Source organism: Oncorhynchus nerka, linkage group LG4 (assembly GCF_034236695.1).
Source record: "Oncorhynchus nerka isolate Pitt River linkage group LG4, Oner_Uvic_2.0, whole genome shotgun sequence".
NCBI classification, from domain to species: domain Eukaryota; kingdom Metazoa; phylum Chordata; class Actinopteri; order Salmoniformes; family Salmonidae; genus Oncorhynchus; species Oncorhynchus nerka.
Window position 1 is genome coordinate 19519018 of NC_088399.1, and position 25162 is coordinate 19544179.

The following is a 25162-nucleotide window of genomic DNA, read 5'->3' on the forward strand; positions in this document are numbered from 1 at the left end:
GAGGAGAGGTTCAACATAGTCAACCATTCTGCCTGCCTGCTCTACCGGCTGTTAGTGGTGGGCTGTGATGTGTGTGCTGGTTGTGTAGCAGTTGGTGAGTCACTGATGGAATTGGTGGTGTGTGTGTGTCGTTTTAGCAGTCATTGTGTGTCTCCAGGAGGAAGCAGGGTTTGGCCAGTGAATCAACTGAAAGCGTGACACAGCTCTCTCTCTCTCTCTCTCTCTCTCTCTCTCTCTCTCTCTCTCTCGCTCTTACACACACACTCCCCTCCTCTCCCACTCTCTCCTTCACCTCTCCCCTTCTCTCCCTCTCTCTCCTTCCTCTTTCCCCTTCTGTCCCACTCTCTCCACCCTCTCTCCCCTCCTCTTCCTCTCTCCCCACCTCTTCCTCTCTTCTCCCCTCTTCCTCACTCTCCTGCCTCTTCTCCCCTCCTCCCCCTCTCTCCTCCCTCTCTCCCCTCCTCTTCCTCTCTCCCCTCCTCTTCCTCTCTCTCCTCCCTCTTCTCACTTCCTCTAACTCTATCTCCTCCCTCTTCTCCCCTCCTCTTCCTCTCTCTCCTCCCTCTTCCCCTCTTCCTCTCTTCTCCCCTCTTCCTCACTCTCCTCCCTCCTCTTCCTCTTCTCCCCTCCTCTTCCTCTCTTTCCTCCTTCTCTCCTCCTCTTCCTCTCTCTCCTCCTTCTCATGTCTTCTGGTAAACTGTTTTTGTGAGGCAGAGCAGAGAAGTTAACTGGCATGTGAGGGAGAGAGAGAGAGAGTGGCCTGTGGAGGGGAGGAACACACAGCATGACTACATCACCCTATCCTGTGATGCTTTGAGAGTGTGTGTGCACCACCTGACACACGTTAAGATCTTAGGTTTAGACAATGAGTGTGTGTTGAGGGTCAGTAAAAGGGTTGTGGATGATTCTGGAAAATCTTTTTCCCCCCTCGAGGTTATTCCTTCAGGCTGTGCAAGCTTTGATATGGAACCAGATACATTTCCCCATTGACACTGTTATGCGGTCAGTTTTACGTCTAAACTGCACATAGATCAGTAATATCTCTGTTACTCCTTAGGCTAGAGTTTTACCCAGAGCTCCTGACACAACCATACGACGCAGCGTCGATAATGTCACCCGCCACAAACACACAGAGGCATAGTTGCAGACAAAAAGCTGGCAAATGCCCTTTTTAGCAAGCGACACAGGGTGGGGTGGAGGTAGAGGAGGGGGCATGAGAGGGAGGTTAGCTCTAAACCCCATGTCAGTGTGTGGACAGATCGACAGGAAGCAGCTTTCACACACAGAGGGAAGGGCAAATGAGAACATTTCCTGCTGGACTCTCCACCCATCAGATTCCTCCTGATGACAAATTTGACTTCCTATTTCTCTTAGATGGGAGAACGATGGGTTTACTCTTATAAACCAATCTATGGTCATTTTTGCATTATAAGTCATCCCCTGGGCACAGATCTAGAATCTGCTTACCCTCCCCAAATCCTGACCTTAATAATTATGGGGGGAAATGCAATACTGACCTTAAGTCAGTGTCTAGGGGCAACGTCATCCTACAGTCCTACTGATCCTTTCCTTACAGACAGCCTCACGCTGACCTCAAATCCTCCCCCCAATGACAGACAAACTTTCTCTTCTTCAAGCACAGTAGATGTGTGAGAGAGAGGGAGAGAAAGAGAGAGAGAGAGGGAGGGAGGGAGGGAAGTGGAAGTAGTGAGACTATGAGCCATGTCATATCACACTGGGCTCTGTGCCAGATCAAGCTGGGATTATTCCACATGCTCCCAGCAGCTCTGCCATCACGCTAAGTGTGTGTGTGGATTCAACACTTGAGCAATTTAGGAAGCCTGTAAAACACCTTGGCTTGGACCCATATGTGACTGTATGACATCATAGTGTTGGCCAGTGTGTATAAAAGCCCTTTATGAAGATAGAGCATCTCTATTATCCCTGTATGATTAGATCAGAATGGTAGCTAGCAATAATAAGCCTAAACCAACAGTAGTGTCTCATCAGTGGAGCTAAGCGTCGGCTGAGTCACTTCCTACAACCATATTTTATCATAATGTGAGAGTCCAGTGTATATGTGTGTGTGTGAATGCGTACATGCATGTAAGCGGGTGTGTGTGTTGCATGATTCAGAGGGCAAGGTCCAAAAGGCTTCTTAACAGCTTCTACCCCCAAGCTATAAGACTGTTGAACAATGAATCACCCGGACTATTTACATTAACCCCCCCCCACCCCCCCCCCACCCCCAGATGCTACTCGCTGTTTATTATCTATGCATAGTCACTTTACCCTACCTTTACCCCAACACAGAGTTACACATGGAGTAAACAAACATACAGTCATTAATACAAGAGAGAAAGTCTATATACAGTGTGTGCTAATGAGGTAGATTAAGGGGGTGAGGCAATAAATAGGCCATAGTGGCAGAATTATTACAGTATGGCAAATTAAACACTGGAGTGATAGATGTGCAGAAGATGAGTGTGCAAGTAGCGATACTGGGGTGCAAAGGAGCAAAATAAAATAAATAACAATCTGGTGTTGAGGTAGTTGGATGGGCTATTTACAGATTGGCTTTGTACAGGTGCAGTGATCTGTGAGCTGCTCTGACAGCTGATACTTAAAGCTAGTGAGGGAGATATTAGTCTCCAGCTACAGTGATCTTTGCAGTTCATTCCAGTCATTGGCAGCAGAGACCTGGAAGGAAAGGCGGTCGAAGGAGGAATTGGCTTTGGGGGTGACCAGTGAGATATACCTGCTGGAGCGCGTGCTGCGAGTGGGTGCTGCTATGGTGACCAGTGAGCTGAGATAAGGCAGGGTTTTTTACTTAGAAACGACTTATAGATGACCTGGAGCCAGTGGGTTTGGCGACAGATATGAAGTGAGGGCCAGCCAACAAGAGCATACAGGTCGCAGTGGTGGGTAGTATATGGGGCTTTGGTGACAAAACGGATGGCACTGTGATAGACTGCATTTAATTTGCTGAGTAGAGTGTTAGAGGCTATTTTGTAAATGACATCGCCGAAATCAAGGATCGATAGGATAGTCAGTTTTACTAGGGTATGTTTGGCAGCATGAGTGAAGGATGCTTTGTTGCGAAATAGGAAGCCGATTCTAGATTTCATTTTGGATTAGAGATGCTTAATGTGAGTCTGGAAGGAGAGTTTATAGTCTAACCAGACACCTAGGTATTTGTAGTTGTCCACATATTCTAAGTCAGAACCGCCAGAGTAGTGATGCTAGGCGGGTGCGGGCAGCAATCGGTTGAAGAGCATGCATTTAGTTTTACTAGCATTTAAGAGTAGTTGGAGGTCACGGAAGGAGAGTTGTATGGCATTGAAGCTCGTCTGGAGGTTCGTTAACACAGTGTCCAAAGAGGGGCCTGAAGTATACAGAATGGTGTCGTCTGCGTAGAGGTGGATCAGAGAATCACCAGCAGCAAGAGCGACATCATTGATGTATACAGAGAAAAGAGTCGGCCCGAGGATTGAACCCTGTGGCACCCCCATAGAGACTGCCAGAGGTCCGGACAACAGGCCCTCCAATTTGACACACTGGACTCTGTCTGAGAGGTGGTTAGTGAACCAGGCGAGGCAGTCATTTGAGAAACCAAGGCTGTTGAGTCTGCTGATAAGAATGTGGTGATTGACAGAGTCGAAAGCTTTGGCCAGGTCGATGAATACAGCTGCACAGTATTGTCTGTTATCGATGGCGGTTATGATATCGTTTAGGACCTTGAGCGTGGCTGACCTGCACCCATGACCAGCTCTGAAACCAGATTGCATAACGGAGAAGGTACGGTGGGATTCGAAATGGTCGGTGATCTGTTTGTTAACTTGGCTTTCGAAGACCGTAGAAAGGCAGGGTAGGATAGATATAGGTCTGTAGCAGTTTGGGTCTAGAGTGTCCCCCTTTGAAGAGGGGGATGCCGCGGCAGCTTTTTAATCTTTGGGGATCTCAGACGATACGAAAGAGAGGTCGAACAAGCTAGGGGTTACAACAATTTCGGGCGGATAATTTTAGGAAGAGAGGGTCCAGATTGTCTCGACCTGCTGATTTGTAGGGGTCCAGATTTTGCAGCTCTTTCAGAACATCAGCTATCTGGATTTGTGTGAAGGAGAAATGGGGGAGGCTTGGGCAAGTTGCAGTGAGGGGTGCAGTGCTGTTGACCAGGGTAGGGGTAGCCAGGTGGAAAGCTTATTGAAATTGTCAATTATCGTGGATTTATCGGTGGTGACAGTGTTTCCTAGCCTCAGTGCAGTGGGCAGCTGGGAGGAGGTGTTCTCCATGGACTGCATCTCTCTCTGTGTCCCAAAACTTTTTTGAGTTTGTGCTACAGGATGCAAATTTCTGTTTGAAAAAGCTAGCCTTTGCTTTCCTAACTGACTGTGTATATTGCCCGTGTGAAAAGTTGTATATCACGGGGGCTATTCTATGCTAATGCAGTACGCCACAGGATGTTTTTGTGCTGGTGAAGGGCAGTCAAGTCTGGAGTGAACCAAAGGCTGTATCTGTTCCTGGTACTATATTTTTTGAACGAGGCATGCTTATTTTTGTGTTAATTTTTATTTAATTTTTTACTTAAGTTTATTTAGTAAATATTTTCTTGAACTGCATTGTTGGTTAAGGGCTTGTAAGTAAGTATTTCACGGTAAGGTCTACACCCATTGTATTCGGCGCATGTGACAAATACAATTGGATTTGATTTGAAACGTTGTATGGTATCGATGCCGAGGACTATGGTGAGAGCAGATGGGGTCATGTGTTTTCAATATTACAGAACTGCTAAAAACAGCCCTGTGTGTTTGTGCGTGTCAGCAACAGAATATAGCAGTCTATTTGCAACAAAATAAAGACACACAAGCAGAGAGAGAGAGAGATACACACCATATACTGGCGCTACTGTATCGTTTATACTGTAGTGTGTTTATAATTCTACTGCTGCTATGGGCTTCCCTAGTGACCCAGAGAGGAAGCCCACTGAGCATGCTCAAAAACAGAGGGGATGGAGCAGGGGGAGAATGAGGGAGCGAGGGAGAGGGAGCAGGGGAAGGAGAGAGAGTTGCATGACAAAGGAGAGAGAGAGAGGGTGCGAGTGAGCGATTAAGTGAGAGAGAGAGAGGAAGGGGGTGAGGGAGTACCATGATGGCTGGAATGAGAAAGAGGGAGGGATGGAGAGTAGCATGACGGAGGGATCCATGCCTGCACGAGGAAGCGCTGATCCTGCTGTGATGCCGGGTCTGCTGGGCTATATTTAGCTCGTGTTGCCATGTGCCTGGAATGTCCATGGCAGATGCACACACACACAGATTCAAACGTACACATGCAAAAACACCCGGGTGTGTATGTGTATGTATGCGTGCCACAGAGGGAAAAGAATGAACATCAACAAATGAGAACCATCTCTCTCTGTGTTTAGTTTCTAATGGTAACACAGCATCTCTCTCTGTGTTCAGTTTCTAATGGTAACACAACATCTCTCTGTGTTTAGTTTCTAATGGTAACACAGCATCTCTCTCTGTGTTCAGTTTCTAATAGTAACACAATATCTCTCTCTGTGTTCAGTTTCTAATGGTAACACAACATCTCTCTCTGTGTTTAGTTTCTAATGGTAACACAGCATCTCTCTCTGTGTTCAGTTTCTAATGGTAACACAGCATCTCTCTGTGTTCAGTTTCTAATGGTAACACAGCATCTCTCTGTGTTCAGTTTCTAAGGGGAACACAGTATCTCTCTGTGTTCAGTTTCTAATGGTAACACAGCATCTCTCTCTGGGTTCAGTTTCTAATGGTAACACAGCATCTCTCTCTGTGTTCAGTTTCTAATGGTAACACAACATCTCTCTCTGTGTTCAGTTTCTAATGGTATCACATCATCTCTCTCTGTGTTCAGTTTCTATTGGTAACACAGCATCTCTCTCTGTGTTCAGTTTCTAATGGTAACACAGCATCTCTCTGTGTTCAGTTTCTAATGGTAACACAGCATCTCTCTCTGTGTTCAGTTTCTAATAGTAACACAATATCTCTCTGTGTTCAGTTTCTAATGGTAACACAGCATCTCTCTGTGTTCAGTTTCTAATGGTAACACAGCATCTCTCTGTGTTCAGTTTCTAAGGGGAACACAGTATCTCTCTGTGTTCAGTTTCTAATGGTAACACAGCATCTCTCTCTGGGTTCAGTTTCTAATGGTAACACAGCATATCTCTGTGTTCAGTTTCTAAGGGTAACATAGTATCTCTCTGTGTTCAGTTTCTAATGGTAACACAGCATCTCCCTCTGTGTTCAGTTTCTAATGGTAACACAGCATCTCTCTGTGTTCAGTTTCTAATGGTAACACAGTATCTCTCTGTGTTCAGTTTCTAATGATAACACAGCATGTCTCTCTCTGTTCAGTTTCTAATGGTAACACAGTATCTCTCTGTGTTCAGTTTCTAATGGTAACACAGCATCTCTCTGTTCAGTTTCTAATGATAACACAGCATCTCTCTCTGTGTTCATTTTCTAATTGTAACACAGTATCTCTCTGTGTTCAGTTTCTAATGGTAACACAGCATCTCTCTCTGTGTTCAGTTTCTAATAGTAACACAATATCTCTCTGTGTTCAGTTTCTAATGGTAACACAGCATCTCTCTCTGTGTTCAGTTTCTAATGGTAACACAGCATCTATCTGTGTTCAGTTTCTAATGGTAACACAGTCTCTCTCTGTGTTCAGTTTCTAATGGTAACACAGCATCTCTCTCTCTGTTCAGTTTCTAATTGTAACACAATATCGCTCTGTGTTCAGTTTCTAATGGTAACACAGTATCTCTCTCTGTTCAGTTTCTAATGGTAACACAGTATCTCTCTCTGTTCAGTTTCTAATGGTAACACAGTATCTCTCTGTGTTCAGTTACTAATGGTAACACAGTATCTCTCTGTGTTCAGTTACTAATGGTAACACAGTATCTCTCTGTGTTCAGTTACTAATGGTAACACAGTATCTCTCTGTGTTCAGTTACTAATGGTAACACAGCATCTCTCTGTTCTGTTTCTAATGGTAACACAGCATCTCTCTGTGTTCAGTTTCTAATGGTAACACAGCATCTCTCTGTGTTCAGTTTCTAAGGGTAACACAGTATCTCTCTGTGTTCAGTTTCTAATGGTAACACAGTATCTCTCTGTGTTCAGTTTCTAATGGTAACACAGTATGTCTCTCTCTGTTCAGTTTCTAATGGTAACACAGTATCTCTCTGTGTTCAGTTTCTAATGGTAACACAGCATCTCTCTGTTCAGTTTCTAATGGTAACACAGCATCTCTCTCTGTGTTCATTTTCTAATTGTAACACAGTATCTCTCTGTGTTTAGTTTCTAATGGTAACACAGCATCTCTCTCTGTGTTCAGTTTCTAATAGTAACACAATATCTCTCTGTGTTCAGTTTCTAATGGTAACACAGCATCTATCTGTGTTCAGTTTCTAATAGTAACACAGTCTCTCTCTGTGTTCAGTTTCTAATGGTAACACAGCATCTCTCTCTCTGTTCAGTTTCTAATTGTAACACAATATCGCTCTGTGTTCAATTTCTAATGGTAACACAATATCTCTCTGTGTTCAGTTTCTAATGGTAACACAGCATCTCTCTCTGTGTTCAGTTTCTAATAGTAACACAATATCTCTCTGTGTTCAGTTTCTAATGGTAACACAGCATCTATCTGTGTTCAGTTTCTAATAGTAACACAGTCTCTCTCTGTGTTCAGTTTCTAATGGTAACACAGCATCTCTCTCTCTGTTCAGTTTCTAATTGTAACACAATATCGCTCTGTGTTCAGTTTCTAATGGTTATCTCTCTCTGTTCAGTTTCTAATGGTAACACAGTATCTCTCTCTGTTCAGTTTCTAATGGTAACACAGTATCTCTCTGTGTTCAGTTACTAATGGTAACACAGTATCTCTCTGTGTTCAGTTACTAATGGTAACACAGTATCTATCTGTGTTCAGTTACTAATGGTAACACAGCATCTCTCTGTTCTGTTTCTAATGGTAACACAGCATCTCTCTGTGTTCAGTTGCTAATGGTAACACAGCATCTCTCTGTTCTGTTTCTAATGGTAACACAGTATCTCTCTGTGTTCAGTTTCTAATGATAACACAGCATCTCTCTCTGTGTTCAGTTTCTAATGATAACACAGCATCTCTCTGTTCTGTTTCTAATGGTAACACAGCATCTCTCTGTGTTCAGTTTCTAATGGTAACACAGTATGTCTCTCTCTGTTCAGTTTCTAATGGTAACACAGTATCTCTCTGTGTTCAGTTTCTAATGGTAACACAGCATCTCTCTGTTCAGTTTCTAATGATAACACAGCATCTCTCTCTGTGTTCATTTTCTAATTGTAACACAGTATCTCTCTGTGTTTAGTTTCTAATGGTAACACAGCATCTCTCTCTGTGTTCAGTTTCTAATAGTAACACAATATCTCTCTGTGTTCAGTTTCTAATGGTAACACAGCATCTATCTGTGTTCAGTTTCTAATAGTAACACAGTCTCTCTCTGTGTTCAGTTTCTAATGGTAACACAGCATCTCTCTCTCTGTTCAGTTTCTAATTGTAACACAATATCGCTCTGTGTTCAGTTTCTAATGGTAACACAGTATCTCTCTGTGTTCAATTTCTAATGGTAACACAATATCTCTCTGTGTTCAGTTTCTAATGGTAACACAGCATCTCTCTCTGTGTTCAGTTTCTAATAGTAACACAATATCTCTCTGTGTTCAGTTTCTAATGGTAACACAGCATCTATCTGTGTTCAGTTTCTAATAGTAACACAGTCTCTCTCTGTGTTCAGTTTCTAATGGTAACACAGCATCTCTCTCTCTGTTCAGTTTCTAATTGTAACACAATATCGCTCTGTGTTCAGTTTCTAATGGTAACACAGTATCTCTCTCTGTTCAGTTTCTAATGGTAACACAGTATCTCTCTCTGTTCAGTTTCTAATGGTAACACAGTATCTCTCTGTGTTCAGTTACTAATGGTAACACAGTATCTCTCTGTGTTCAGTTACTAATGGTAACACAGTATCTATCTGTGTTCAGTTACTAATGGTAACACAGCATCTCTCTGTTCTGTTTCTAATGGTAACACAGCATCTCTCTGTGTTCAGTTGCTAATGGTAACACAGCATCTCTCTGTTCTGTTTCTAATGGTAACACAGTATCTCTCTGTGTTCAGTTTCTAATGATAACACAGCATCTCTCTCTGTGTTCAGTTTCTAATGATAACACAGCATCTCTCTGTTCTGTTTCTAATGGTAACACAGCATCTCTCTCTGTGTTCAGTTTCTAATGGTAACACAGTATCTCTCTGTGTTCAGTTTCTAATGGTAACACAGCATCTCTCTGTTCTGTTTCTAATGGTAACACAGCATCTCTCTGTTCTGTTTCTAATGGTAACACAGTATCTCTCTGTGTTCAATTTCTAATGGTAACACAATATCTCTCTGTGTTCAGTTTCTAATGGTAACACAGCATCTATCTGTGTTCAGTTTCTAATGGTAACACAGTATCTCTCTGTGTGTTCAGTTTCTAATGGTAACACAGCATGTCTCTCTCCCTCTGATCATCACTAGCCTTAAGAGGGATGAGGAGTGCATTGGTGACTGTACATTTTCAAGGTCAAATGATGCACAAGCTAATACAGTGCAAATACACACTCAACACACAAGCAATGAATATATAGAACCTATATAAACCTATTGAAACATTAACATGTAGATGGCTGGAACGAGGGGGCAGGGCGACCTCTATCGGTCTTCGGTGAGTTTTCAAGGGTCCCCAAAAGCAGGAAGAAAACTAACAAGAACAAAATACCTGAAGCAAGACCAAACATTTCAATGTATTTTCAAAGAGCAGTACAGTATTTGACTTGCTTACAGATCACAATAGAATATAATTCCATTAATAGCGAACTCATATAAGCTAGCAGCATTTATTGGGGTGGGGGTCTGCACTTTAGAATCCTCTCTCCACCCCTGATATGAATCTGTCCTATTTTTACCCTCCTAGAGCCAAAACCGCATATCACCCCACAACCTGCATCTCTCTACTACTCCACATACATTATGTACAGCTACAGCATAGGAGCCAACATCGCCACACATGGCGGGAACCAACCACATGGCGTACAGAGATATCACTATGCAAACCAGCATACTGACGACCAATGAGGAGGCCTCTTCCTCCTCTGGTTGGCTGGGTCCATTTCATCCCGCCATGCGAGATTCTAGGTTTGTGGGTTTGATGGACACAGAGCTCCAGAGCCCTGATTCACGCTGTGTGTGTGTGTGTGTGTGTGTGTGTGTGTGTGTGTGTGTAAGAGTCGCTGCAGAGCGCTACACTAAGCCTATTTCCGACGGAATATTGACAGAAGTCAACTCAGAAGTCACTACCGCTTGTAGATATGTGTTTGAGGTAGATCGTCCATCCTCCTGTTATTGTCTGTTCTGCTCTCACATCTCCACTAAAACATCCAAATGCATTGAAATGTAATACCATTTTTTAACTTTACTTCCATCATATGGCAAAATACATCATATACTCATTGAAAATGTTTTTTTTAGTATTGCTTTAAAAAGACAAACAACATTGTGTATTACATATTAGTTGACGCTAGCTGTTATGTAATATATTAGCTTAGCTTTTTAAATAAATAATAATAGTAGAAAAGGGATAACTGACTTTCTTATAGAAAATAAACAAAATAGCATTGATGTCATAATTTCACAGTGGATAATACTCCAAATAAAAATGACATTTGCAATGTTAGACAAGGAAAAATAATGAACTTTCTTATAGGAAATAAAACTAAATAGGTTGTAATTCTCCTCTTCACTGATACGAAGCAGATCATTCAGTCAGAGCACAAACAGACACATTAAAAAACATTTTCCCATAACTAGATATTACCCAATAGTACAGAAAGTTGACTACATAAAAACAAAAGAGAACTGTCCTGCTTGGAGGACAATTAATGATTCTACTCTACTGTACTTAGCTGGTGGTACTGAAACCATAAGATAAAGAATTCAATATTAAGTTACTTTTTTTTATACTGAGCATTTACGGTCTGTGACGAAAACTTTGCCAAGCTAGAGCAAGGTCTCTTGATCCTGTCTGTAGCCAACAGCGTGATCAGTAGTAACTGGGCCGTCCCTGAAAGAGAGCTGGGGCTACTGAGCCACAACTCAACACTGCAGAGAGAATGAACACACAGCACCACCTGCTGGTCACATCACACACTCACTTACAACCAAACCACTTTCAAAAGACATTGGTGCACAGAAAAAAAGGCACTATCTAGAACCTAAAAGGGTTATTCAACTGTCCCCATAGGAGAACCCTTTGAATAACCCCTTTTGGTTCAAAGTAGAACAATTGTGGTTCCTGGTAGAATACCTTTGGGTTCCATGTAGAACCCTTTCCACAGAGGGTTCTACCTGGAACCAAAAAAGGGTTCTCCTATGGGGACAGCCGAAGAGTGTGGTGGTAGAAGGGTCTATCAATTCAACACCTCTACAGTATCCATCTGTCTGATCTCTCTCTCTGGCTGTACTTGGTATATACACTCTTGGGACTGGGTGTGTGTTGCGTGTTTAGTTGTTGACATAGAAGTTGGTGAGCTTTCTGAGGTCCTCTTTCTGACACATCGCTACGGGCTGGCGTTGCTCCAGTGAGGTGCTGATGAACCAGCCGGGGTACTTGGCCGACTCGAAGGTGGTCAGGGAGATGCCTTTGGTTGTCATGTAGAAGAGGAAGCGGGCTGTGTCTCCCTGAGCGCTGATGGTCCTCAACTGGTCGTCAGAACTCCGCTGAGAAAGAGAGAATGGGAGGGCAGGAGAAATGATTAGGATGATGAGAGGTGAATTGAGTATGTAGAGGTAAGTGTGTATGTGTGTGTTTGTGAGAGTGAGAGACACACCTCCAACTGTAGGATGGGAGCTGTGCTGTCTGTCTGCTTGGAGCAGGACAAGTTGAAGTCGCTACTGGCAATCCTCAAGGCAACCGGCTGGGCCTGGATAGTGTGGGAGTTCTTCATATTAAAATTATACATGGAGAGGTTGAACCTTGCTGAGAGAGAGAGAAAGAGAGAGTTAAAGGCCATTTTCACAATTTTAACACTCAACTGTGATGTTACCAAAATTGGTAAAGGCTGCCAAAAACTACGCTTATGGAATGCTTGCACTGTGCTTGCAGTGTAGTTTGGCAGTTAGCCTACCTCTCTGGTGGTCGATGCCGCCCCGCAGTGTAACGGCACGTAGCACCATGGTTTCAGGGTTGTGCACCAGGCTCTTCTGGTAACTGTCACACAGGGTGCACTGCTGTGGGCTGTCCAGTCGCTTGAAGGTCCCCTCAGCCTGTTTATCCACCGCTCCCTCTGGCTCCTGGACCCGCTCCATCACACACTCTACACAGAGGAGTGGAAGGGGGAGATGGAGAGAAAGAGGGGTGGGGGGAGAGGGAGGGGCATGGGACAGGGACCATCAATTCACTGAATTGTTAACAGTGATCTGGGCCTAAAGAAACAGAAAATCAGTCTAGAGGACAGTCTAATCAAATAGTATAGATCGTCTATTGGTGACTGTACGACACGGCAGCCTATGTAACTTCCAACAGGTTGTCCATGATGATGCTGGAAAGCTGGTCGTCGGTGCACTCCATGCCCAGCGGAGTGTGTGTGGAGTCGGACTTCTGAAAGGTGTGTTTCATCCTGTGCAGCACCATCACCAGGTGAGCCACCTGTCTCATGCCTACCTGATGCTGCTGGAGAACCTCCAGGTTAAAGGTCAGGCCCTTGTGCAGCTCCATCTCTGGTCCACCCTACACACATACAAGTAATCAGAATGATTACAAGTAGCAAAACATTTATAAATTCTGTCAAGAAATATATATATTTATTTATTTATATTTCTGGAGTTGCCCCAGGTATCACTCAGTTTTAAAAGTTCAAAGAGATTTTAAAGACTGTTCTATTTAACATGCCACCACTTTTAAGGCAATTTAATATCATAGTGCCTTATTGGTCCTCTTTATGTATGAGCACACTGACTCAACCTACGTTTTTGATGTTCTACAACTAGTGTACCCTAATCCTTGTAGCACTTGCCATTCTTTTCTATACAATGTGTAGCTAAATGTCTTCCCTTCGCACCAGACAGGCAGCATTCCGCATCAAACTCCATCCTCTCCGAATAACAGCTGCACAGAAAAAAACACTAAAGGCCTTACATCTCATCTTCCTCTTCGAACTCAGATAAACAAGCCATTTTTATATCGACGTTGGTGCAAACTGAAGCCTATACATCAGCATGCAAATTGGAAATAGGTTTAAGGCTAACAAATACATGCAAACCAAAAATACAGTATCCCTCAGGAATCAATTCAGAAATATCCTACCTCGGCAGAGCATCGGCCAATGTCAACTCCATGATTCTGAGACAAAATGAAAACAAAAATGAGATTAGCCTACCATTAAGTACCTGAAATGAATTGTATGACTATTTTCTATCCTTTTAAAATTTATTTTTTAGCCTACCATTAAATACCTGAAATGAATTGTATGACTATTTTCTATCTTTTTTAAATGTATTTTCAAAAGTTGAGTACGTTTTTCTAAATACCCTACCTTTAGAGTGATCGTTTAACTCTTAGTGGTTGAAGCGTGAAAATGATGCCAACTGTGCTTTAGTAAACTCTATATTGTACTTGTCTCTGGGACATGGGAAACTCCCACACCTGCTCTAAACGTGGTGGGAAAAGTAAGAGCAATTACACAGTTTAATCACTAGCTGGGTTTCTAGTTGGCGACAGACTTTCATGTAAATAGTCACAAATTCGCATGTAGAAAATATGCGTATTTTCCCACCTGTAACCACATTTCCGTCCACATAGCGAGTAGTCATACCATATAAAAACAATTCACGACAGCTTCCAATAAGCTGTAATAGAAATAAGGCCATGCTCATTAAAAAAATAATTGTCCTCCCTCATCTTCAACGGTACCGACTGCCACTGAAGTGCACACAGAATGTTTTTCATGTACCAAATAAAAATCTAAAGTTGAATGTGATTCCATCGCATTTTCAACTCTACTGATAGTTTTGTCACAAAAACTGTTGCAAATAGTACAGTAAATGTGCCTAGTCTTGGCACTGACAGACACAGTGTGGCTAGGCTAGTAGTCATCATGATGACATTATTATGGATAAAAGTGTTGCCACTGCCATTTCTCACTAATTCATTTTACGGACACAAAAAGATCCCACCATGTCCAACAAACACATTATCTGCAGGCATTTATTAAATTGCACCAAAACTTCCATCACAGCTGTCTTGATACATGTTTTGTAGTATGCATAATGGAAACATGGTTACTGACACTTACAAATAGTGCCATCGAATGTGGTTAAGGTGTGTGTGCATGATTGAAGTAGCCTTATAATTCCTTCTTCAGGTCATAAAGATCACAGGTTAATTGATATAATAATATTACTATTAGGTAATTACCATTAGACCCATAGACTCTAATTATATGTTTTATATCCCACAAAGTACAGAGCAAGTGTCTGAATCCTGAAAAGAGCCTATGCATTGCTTATAAGACTATTACTGTACTGTATTTAATTGTCCCCCACAATGAAATTGGAGAGGGGACTGTGGATCTGTCTCCATCCCTACTATCAAACATTAATCATGCGCAATATATCTCAGACAGCAATGACAGCATAGCACAGTCACCGGATCTCAACCCTATTGAGCTGTTGTGGGAGCAACTTGACAGTATGGTATGCAAGAAGTGCCCATCAAGCCAATCCAACTTGTGGGAGGTGCTTCAGGAAGCATGGGGTGAAATCTCTTCAGATTACCTCAACAAATTGACAACTAGAATGTCAAAGATCTACAAGGCTGTAATTGCTGCAAATGGAGGATTCTTTGATGAAAGCAAAGTTTGAAGGACACAATTATTATTTTAATTAAAAATCATTCATTATAACCTTGTCAACATCTTGACTATATTTCCTAATAATTTTGCAACTCATTTCATGTATGTTTTCTTAGAAAACAAGGACATTTCTAAGTGACCCCAAACAGTGTAAATACAACAATGACTTGATTAAACATTGAATTTGGCTTTACTGCTATTAGCCCATAGAAACACATTGAATAACAGATTCATACATGGAAAAACAGATAGTAAATACATTTATCAAAAGGAAGTTTGTTTTGTAGGCTCTGTCCTATATCTGAGAGATGCCATATTTACCCCCTTTTTGGGGGACACTAAACTATTTCCATATACTGTATATACAGTACCGGTCAAAAGTTTTAGAACACCTACTCATTCAAGGATTTTTCTTTATTTTTTACATTGTAGAATAATAATAAAGACATCAAAACTATGAAATAACACATGGAATCATGTAGTAACCAAAAAAGTGTTAAACAAATCAAAATAGATTTGAGATTTGAGAATCTTCAAAGTAGTCACCCTTTGCCTTGTTGAAAGATTTTACACTCTTGGCATTTTCTCAACCAGCTTCACCTGGAATTATTTTCCAACAGTCTTGAAGCAGTTCCCATATATAATGAGCACTTGTTGGCTGCTTTTCCTTCACTCTGCGGTCCGACTCATCCCACACCATCTCAAGTTGGTTGAGGTCGGGATTGTGGCCAGTTCATCTGATGCAGCACTCCATCACTCTCCTTCTTGGTCAAATAGCCCTTACACAACCTGGAGGTGTGTTGGGTCACAGTCTGTTGAAAAACAAATGATAGTCCCACTAAGCCCAAACCAGATGGGAGGGCGTATCGCTGCAGAATGCTGTGGTAGCCATGCTGGTTAAGTGTGCCTTGAATTCAAAATAAATCACAGACAGCAAAGCATCCCCACACCATATCACCTCCTCCTCCATGCTTTACGGTGGGAAATACTCATGAGGACATTATCCATTCCCCCACACCACATCTCACAAAGACACGGTGGTTGGAAACAAAAATCTCCAATTTGGACTCCAGAACATAGGACAAATTTCCACTGGTCTAATGTCCATTGCTTGTGTTTCTTGGCCCAAGCAAGTCTCTTCTTCTTATTGGTGTCCTTTAGTAGAGTTTTTTTTGCAGGAATTCGACCATAAAGGCCTGATTCACACAGTCTCTTCTGAACAGTTTATGTTGAGATGTGTCTGTTACTTGAACTCCGTGAAGCATTTATTTGGGCTGCAATTTCTGAGGCTGGTAACTATTTTTAATTTTTAAATTGATTTATTATACCAGGCGGTGTCAGAGGAACAACTTTTAAAATTATTTTTATTTATTTAATTTAACCTTTATTTAACCAGGTAAACTAGTTGAGAACAAGTTATCACTTGCAACTGCAGCCTAAAGCAAAGCAGTTCGACACATACAATAACACAGAGTTACACATGGAATAAACAAACATACAATCAATAATACAGTAGAAAAATCTATATACAGCATGTGCAAATGAGGTAGGATAAGGCAATAAATAGGCAATGGTGGCGAAGTACTTACAATATAGCAATTCAACACTGGAATAGTAGAATGTGCAGATGATGAATGTGCAAGTAGAGATACTGGGGTGCAAAGGAGCAAGATAAATAAATACAGTATGGGGATGAGGTAGATTGGATGGGCTATTTAAAGATGAGCTATTCTGCAGTGATCTGTGAGCTGCTCTGACAGCTGGTGTTTAAATCTAGTGAGGGAGGTAAGAGTCTCCAGCTTTAGTGATTTTTGCAGTTCGTTCCAGTCATTGGCAGCAGAGAACTGGAAGGAGAGGCGGCCGAAGGAAGAATTGACTTTGGGGGTGACCAGTGAGATATACCTGCTGGAGCGCGTGCGGGCGGGTGCTGCTATGGTGACCAGTGAGCTGAGATAAGGCGGGGCTTTACATAGCAGAGACTTGTAAAGATGACCTGGAGCCAGTGGGTTTGGCGACAAGTATGAAGCGAGGGCCAGCCAACGAGAGCGTACAGGTCGCAGTGATGGGTAGTTTATGGGGCTTTGGTGACAAAACAGATGACACTGTGGTAGACTGCATCCAATTTGTTGAGTGATTTGTTTGTTCAATTTGTCGAGTAACTCTGCAGCAGAGTTAACTCTGGGTCTTCCAAGAATTTCAAATATAAAATATATTTTGATTTGTTTAACCCTTTTTCTTAATAGATGACTCCATATGTGTTATTTCATAGTTTTGATGTCTTCACTATTATTCTACAATGTAGAAAATAGTACAAATAAAGAAAAACCCTTGAATGAGTAGGTCTAAATATTTTGACCGGTAGTGTACCTCCATTAATGCTTTTAACTGCTACCGGCCTACCTTCAGATGAGTCTTGTGAGGCTTACGGGCGTGAGAGCATAGAGCATGTGTGTGTCAGTCTCATAGAGTCTCAGTCTCATAGAGTCTCAGTCTCATAGTCTCAGTCTCATACAGTCTCAGTCTCATAGAGTCTCATTCTCATAGTCTCAGTCTCATACAGTCTCAGTCTCATAGTCTCAGTCTCATAGAGTCTCAGTCTCATAGTCTCAGTCTCATAGAGTCTCAGTCTCATAGAGTCTCAGTCTCATACAGTCTCAGTCTCATAGTCTCAGTCTCATACAGTCTCAGTTCTATAGAGTCTCCGTCTCATAGAGTCTCAGTCTCATAGAGTCTCAGTCTCATAGAGTCTCAGTCTCATAGTCTCAGTCTCATAGAGTCTCAGTCTCAGTCTCATAGTCTCAGTCTCATAGAGTCTCAGTCTCATAGTCTCAGTCTCATAGAGTCTCAGTCTCATACAGTCTCAGTCTCATAGAGTCTCAGTCTCAGTCTCAGTCTCAGTCTCATAGTCTCAGTCTCATACAGTCTCAGTCTCATAGAGTCTCCGTCTCATAGAGTCTCAGTCTCATAGTCTCAGTCTCATAGAGTCTCAGTCTCATAGTCTCAGTCTCATACAGTCTCAGTCTCATAGAGTCTCAGTCTCATAGAGTCTCAGTATCATACAGTCTCAGTCTCATACAGTCTCAGTCTCTTAGTCTCAGTCTCATCCAGTCTCAGTCTCATAGTCTCAGTCTCATAGAGTCTCAGTCTCATAGTCTCTGTCTCATAGTCTCAGTCTCATAGAGTCTCAGTCTCATAGTCTCAGTCTCATAGTCTCAGTCTCATAGAGTCTCAGTCACATAGTCTCAGTCTCATAGAGTCTCAGTTCCATAGTCTCAGTCTCATAGTCTCAGTCTCATAGTCTCAGTCTCATAGAGTCTCAGTCACATAGTCTCAGTCTCATAGAGTCTCAGTTCCATAGTCTCAGTCTCATAGAGTCTCAGTCTCAGCCTCAGTCTCATAGTCTCAGTCTCATAGAGTCTCAGTCTCATACAGTCTCAGTCTCTTAGTCTCAGTCTCATAGAGTCTCAGTCTCATAGTCTCAGTCTCATAGTCTCAGTCTCATAGTCTCAGTCTCATAGAGTCTCAGTCACATAGTCTCAGTCTCATAGAGTCTCAGTTCCATAGTCTCAGTCTCATAGAGTCTCAGTCTCAGCCTCAGTCTCATAGTCTCAGTCTCATAGAGTCTCAGTCTCATACAGTCTCAGTCTCATAGAGTCTCAGTCTCATAGTCTCAGTCTCATAGAGTCTCAGTCTCAGTCTCATAGTCTCAGTCTCATAGAGTCTCAGTCTCATAGTCTCAGTCTCATAGAGTCTCAGTCTCATACAGTCTCAGTCTCATAGAGTCTCAGTCTCATACAGTCTCAGTCTCATAGTCTCAGTCTCATACAGTCTCAGTCTCATAGAGTCTCCGTCTCATAGAGTCTCAGTCTCATAGTCTCAGTCTCATAGAGTCTCAGTCTCATAGTCTCAGTCTCATACAGTCTCAGTCTCATAGAGTCTCAGTCTCATAGAGTCTCAGTCTCATACAGTCTCAGTCTCATACAGTCTCAGTCTCTTAGTCTCAGTCTCATACAGTCTCAGTCTCATAGAGTCTCAGTCTCATAGTCTCAGTCTCATAGTCTCAGTCTCATAGAGTCTCAGTCTCATAGTCTCAGTCTCATAGTCTCAGTCTCATAGTCTCAGTCTCATAGTCTCAGTCTCATAGTCTCAGTCTCATAGTCTCAGTCTCATAGTCTCAGTCTCATAGTCTCAGTCTCATAGAGTCTCAGTCTCATAGAGTCTCAGCCTCAGTCTCATAGTCTCAGTCTCCATAGTCTCAGTCTCAGTCTCAGTCTCAGCCTCAGTCTCAGTCTCAGTCTCATAGTCTCAGTCTCATAGAGTCTCAGTCTCTCAGTCTAGTCTCAGTCTCAGTCTCATAGTCTCAGTCTCATAGTCTCAGTCTCATAGTCTCAGTCTCATAGAGTCTCAGTCTCATAGTCTCAGTCTCATAGAGTCTCAGTCAGTCTCATAGAGTCTCAGTCTCATAGTCTCAGTCTCATAGTCTCAGTCTCATAGTCTCAGTCTCATAGAGTCTCAGTCTCATAGTCTCAGTCTCATAGAGTCTCAGTCTCATAGTCTCAGTCTCATAGTCAGTCTCATAGTCTCAGTCTCATAGTCTCAGTCTCATAGTCTCAGTCTCATAGAGTCTCAGTCTCATAGTCTCAGTCTCAGTCTAGAGTCTCAGTCTCATAGTCTCAGTCTCATAGAGTCTCAGTCTCAGTCTCAGTCTCAGTCTCATAGTCTCAGTCTCATAGTCTCAGTCAGTCTCAGTCTCATAGAGTCTCAGTCTCATAGAGTCTCAGTCTCATAGTCTCAGTCTCATAGAGTCTCAGTCTCATAGTCTCAGTCTCATAGTCTCAGTCTCAGTCTCAGTCTCAGTCTCATAGTCTCAGTCTCATAGTCTCAGTCTCATAGAGTCTCAGTCTCATATAGTCTCAGTCTCATAGAGTCTCAGTCTCATACAGTCTCAGTCTCATAGTCTCAGTCTCATAGAGTCTCAGTCTCATAGAGTCTCTCATATAGTCTCATAGAGTCTCAGTCTCATAGTCTCAGTCTCATAGAGTCTCAGTCTCATAGTCTCAGTCTCATACAGTCTCAGTCTCATAGAGTCTCAGTCTCATAGAGTCTCAGTCTCATAGTCTCAGTCTCATATAGTCTCAGTCTCATAGTCTCAGTCTCATAGTCTCAGTCTCATAGTCTCAGTCTCATAGAGTCTCAGTCTCATAGTCTCTGTCTCAGTCTCAGTCTCATAGAGTCTCAGTCTCATAGTCTCAGTCTCATAGTCTCAGTCTCATAGTCTCAGTCTCATAGTCTCAGTCTCATAGTCTCAGTCTCAGTCATAGTCTCAGTCTCATAGTCTCAGTCTCATAGTCTCAGTCTCATAGAGTCTCAGTCTCATAGTCTCAGTCTCATAGAGTCTCAGTCTCCATAGTCTCAGTCTCATAGAGTCTCAGTCTCAGTCTCCTAGTCTCAGTCTCATAGTCTCAGTCTCATAGTCTCAGTCTCATAGTCTCAGTCTCATAGAGTCTCAGTCTCATAGAGTCTCAGTCTCATAGTCTCAGTCTCATAGTCTCAGTCTCATAGTCTCAGTCTCATCATAGTCTCAGTCTCATAGTCTCAGTCTCATAGAGTCTCAGTCTCAGTCTCAGTCTCATAGAGTCTCAGTCTCAGTCTCAGTCTCATAGTCTCAGTCTCATAGAGTCTCAGTCTCATAGTCTCAGTCTCATCTCAGTCTCATAGTCTCAGTCTCATAGAGTCTCAGTCTCAGTCTCATAGTCTCAGTCTCATAGTCTCAGTCTCATAGTCTCAGTCTCATAGTCTCAGTCTCATAGTCTCAGTCTCATAGAGTCTCAGTCTCATCTCAGTCTCAGAGTCTCAGTCTCATACAGTCTCAGTCTCATAGTCTCAGTCTCATAGTCTCAGTCTCATAGAGTCTCAGTCTCAGTCTCATAGTCTCAGTCTCATAGTCTCAGTCTCATAGAGTCTCAGTCTCATAGTCTCAGTCTCATAGAGTCTCAGTCTCATAGAGTCTCAGTCTCATAGAGTCTCAGTCTCATACAGTCTCAGTCTCATACAGTCTCAGTCTCATAGTCTCAGTCTCATACAGTCTCAGTCTCATAGTCTCAGTCTCATAGTCTCAGTCTCATAGTCTCAGTCTCATAGAGTCTCAGTCTCATAGAGTCTCAGCCTCAGTCTCATAGTCTCAGTCTCATAGAGTCTCAGTCTCATAGTCTCAGTCTCATACAGTCTCAGTCTCATAGTCTCAGTCTCATAGAGTCTTAGTCTCATAGTCTCAGTCTCATAGAGTCAGTCTCATAGTCTCATAGAGTCTCAGTCTCATAGTCTCATTCTCATAGTCTCAGTCTCATAGTTTCAGTCTTATAGAGTCTCAGTCTCATAGTCTCAGTCTCACAGAGTCTCAGTCTCATAGTCTCAGTCTCATAGTCTCAGTCTCATAGTCTCAGTCTCATAGAGTCTCAGTCACATAGTCTCAGTCTCATAGAGTCTCAGTCTCATAGTCTCAGTCTCATAGTCTCAGTCTCAGAGTCTCAGTCTCATAGTCTCAGTCTCATAGAGTCTCAGTCTCATAGTCTCAGTCTCAGTCTCAGTAGTCTCAGTCTCATAGTCTCAGTCTCAGTCTCATAGTCTCAGTCTCATATAGTCAGTCTCATAGTCTCATAGAGTCTCAGTCTCATAGTCTCAGTCTCATAGAGTCTCAGTCTCATAGTCTCAGTCTCATAGAGTCTCAGTCTCATAGTCTCAGTCTCATAGAGTCTCAGTCTCATAGTCTCAGTCTCATAGTCTCAGTCTCATATTCTCATAGAGTCTCAGTCTCATAGTCTCAGTCTCATAGAGTCTCAGTCTCACAGAGTCTCAGTCTCATAGTCTCAGTCTCATAGAGTCTCAGTCTCATAGAGTCTCAGTCTCATAGTCTCAGTCTCATAGAGTCTCAGTCTCATAGTCTCAGTCTCATAGAGTCTCAGTCTCATAGAGTCTCAGTCTCAGCCTCAGTCTCATAGTCTCAGTCTCATAGAGTCTCAGTCTCATAGTCTCAGTCTCATAGTCTCAGTCTCATATAGTCTCAGTCTCATAGTCTCAGTCTCAGTCTCATAGTCTCAGTCTCATAGAGTCTCAGTCTCATAGTCTCAGTCTCATAGAGTCTCAGTCTCATAGTCTCAGTCTCATAGTCTCAGTCTCAGTCTCATAGTCTCAGTCTCAGTCTCAGTCTCATAGTCTCAGTCTCATAGTCTCAGTCTCATAGAGTCTCAGTCTCATAGTCTCAGTCTCATAGAGTCTCAGTCTCATAGAGTCTCAGTCTCATAGTCTCAGTCTCATAGAGTCTCAGTCTCATAGTCTCAGTCTCATAGTCTCAGTCTCATAGAGTCTCAGTCTCATAGTCTCAGTCTCATAGAGTCTCAGTCTCATAGAGTCTCAGTCTCAGCCTCAGTCTCATAGTCTCAGTCTCATAGAGTCTCAGTCTCATACAGTCTCAGTCTCATAGTCTCAGTCTCATAGAGTCTCAGTCTCATAGTCTCAGTCTCATATAGTCAGTCCCATAGTCTCAGTCTCATAGAGTCTCAGTCTCATAGAGTCTCCGTCTCATAGAGTCTCAGTCTCATACAGTCTCAGTCTCATAGTCTCAGTCTCATACAGTCTCAGTCTCATAGAGTCTCCGTCTCATAGAGTCTCAGTCTCATACAGTCTCAGTCTCATACAGTCTCAGTCTCATAGTCTCAGTCTCATAGAGTCTCAGTCACATAGTCTCAGTCTCATAGAGTCTCAGTCTCATAGAGTCTCAGTCTCAGCCTCAGTCTCATAGTCTCAGTCTCATAGAGTCTCAGTCTCATACAGTCTCAGTCTCATAGTCTCAGTCTCATAGTCTCAGTCTCATAGAGTCTCAGTCTCATAGTCTCAGTCTCATATAGTCAGTCCCATAGTCTCAGTCTCATAGAGTCTCAGTCTCATAGAGTCTCAGTCTCATACAGTCTCAGTCTCATAGTCTCAGTCTCATAGAGTCTCAGTCTCATAGTCTCAGTCTCATACAGTCTCAGTCTCATAGTCTCAGTCTCATAGAGTCTCAGTCTCATAGTCTCAGTCTCATAGTCTCAGTCTCATACAGTCTCAGTCTCATAGAGTCTCAGTCTCAAAGTCTCAGTCTCATACAGTCTCAGTCTCATACAGTCTCAGTCTCATCGAGTCTCAGTCTCATACAGTCTCAGTCTCTTAGTCTCAGTCTCATACAGTCTCAGTCTCATAGTCTCAGTCTCATACAGTCTCAGTCTCATAGAGTCTCAGTCTCAAAGTCTCAGTCTCATACAGTCTCAGTCTCATACAGTCTCAGTCTCATCTCATAGTCTCAGTCTCATACAGTCTCAGTCTCATAGTCTCAGTCTCAGTCTCATAGTCTCAGTCTCATAGTCTCAGTCTCATAGAGTCTCAGTCTCAGTCTCAGTCTCATAGTCTCAGTCTCATAGTCTCAGTCTCATAGTCTCAGTCTCATAGTCTCAGTCTCATAGTCTCAGTCTCATAGTCTCAGTCTCATAGTCTCAGTCTCATAGTCTCAGTCTCATAGAGTCTCAGTCTCATAGTCTCAGTCTCATAGAGTCTCAGTCTCATAGTCTCAGTCTCATAGAGTCTCAGTCTCATAGTCTCAGTCTCATATAGTCAGTCTCATAGTCTCATAGAGTCTCAGTCTCATAGTCTCATAGAGTCTCAGTCTCATAGTCTCAGTCTCATAGTCTCAGTCTCATAGTCTCAGTCTCATAGAGTCTCAGTCTCATAGAGTCTCAGTCTCAGTCTCAGTCTCATAGAGTCTCAGTCTCATAGAGTCTCAGTCTCATAGTCTCAGTCTCAGTCTAGAGTCTCAGTCTCATAGAGTCTCAGTCTCATAGTCTCAGTCTCATAGAGTCTCAGTCTCAAAGTCTCAGTCTCATAGAGTCTCAGTCTCATAGTCTCTCAGTCTCATCTCAGTCTCAGTCTCATAGAGTCTCAGTCTCTTAGTCTCTCAGTCTCTCATAGTCTCAGTCTCATAGTCTCAGTCTCATAGTCTCAGTCTCATAGTCTCAGTCTCAGAGTCTCAGTCTCATAGTCTCAGTCTCATAGAGTCTCAGTCTCATAGTCTCAGTCTCAGTCTCAGTCTCATAGTCTCAGTCTCATAGAGTCTCAGTCTCAGTCTCAGTCTCAGTCTCATAGTCTCAGTCTCAGTCTCAGTAGTCTCAGTCTCATAGTCTCAGTCTCATAGAGTCTCAGTCTCATAGTCTCAGTCTCAGTCTCATAGTCTCATAGAGTCTCAGTCTCATAGTCTCAGTCTCATAGTCTCAGTCTCAGTCTCATAGTCTCAGTCTCATAGAGTCTCAGTCTCATAGTCTCAGTCTCAGTCTCAGTCTCATAGTCTCAGTCTCATAGTCTCAGTCTCATAGTCTCAGTCTCATAGTCTCAGTCTCATAGTCTCAGTCTCATAGAGTCTCAGTCTCATAGTCTCAGTCTCATAGAGTCTCAGTCTCATAGAGTCTCAGTCTCATAGTCTCAGTCTCATAGAGTCTCAGTCTCATAGTCTCAGTCTCATAGAGTCTCAGTCTCATACAGTCTCAGTCTCATAGAGTCTCAGTCTCAAAGTCTCAGTCTCATACAGTCTCAGTCTCATAGAGTCTCAGTCTCAAAGTCTCAGTCTCATAGTCTCAGTCTCATACAGTCTCAGTCTCATCGAGTCTCAGTCTCATACAGTCTCAGTCTCTTAGTCTCAGTCTCATACAGTCTCAGTCTCATAGTCTCAGTCTCATAGAGTCTCAGTCTCATAGTCTCAGTCTCATAGTCTCAGTCTCATAGTCTCAGTCTCATAGAGTCTCAGTCTCATAGTCTCAGTCTCATAGTCTCAGTCTCATAGAGTCTCAGTCTCATAGAGTCTCAGCCTCAGTCTCATAGTCTCAGTCTCATAGAGTCTCAGTCTCATAGTCTCAGTCTCATAGTCTCAGTCTCATAGTCTCAGTCTCATAGTCTCAGTCTCATATAGTCAGTCTCATAGTCTCATAGTCTCAGTCTCATAGAGTCTCAGTCTCATAGAGTCTCCGTCTCATAGAGTCTCAGTCTCATACAGTCTCAGTCTCATAGTCTCAGTCTCATAGTCTCAGTCTCATAGAGTCTCAGTCTCATAGAGTCTCAGTCTCATAGTCTCAGTCTCATAGTCTCAGTCTCATAGAGTCTCAGTCACATAGTC

At 42.6% G+C, this 25162-nt stretch overlaps 1 protein-coding gene across 1 annotated transcript; it reads right to left on the reverse strand.

Moving 5' to 3' along the window:
• Positions 1 to 10689: 10689 nt before the first annotated feature.
• il1b (interleukin 1, beta) lies at positions 10690 to 12836 on the reverse strand. The gene is made up of 4 exons (XM_029658979.2): positions 12636 to 12836; positions 12247 to 12433; positions 11948 to 12098; positions 10690 to 11834 (listed from the first exon to the last, which is right to left on the reverse strand). The coding sequence occupies exons 1-4, from the start codon at positions 12834 to 12836 to the stop codon at positions 11624 to 11626; spliced, it is 750 nt and encodes a 249-aa protein (XP_029514839.1). The 3' UTR covers positions 10690 to 11623.
• Positions 12837 to 25162: the final 12326 nt, after the last annotated feature.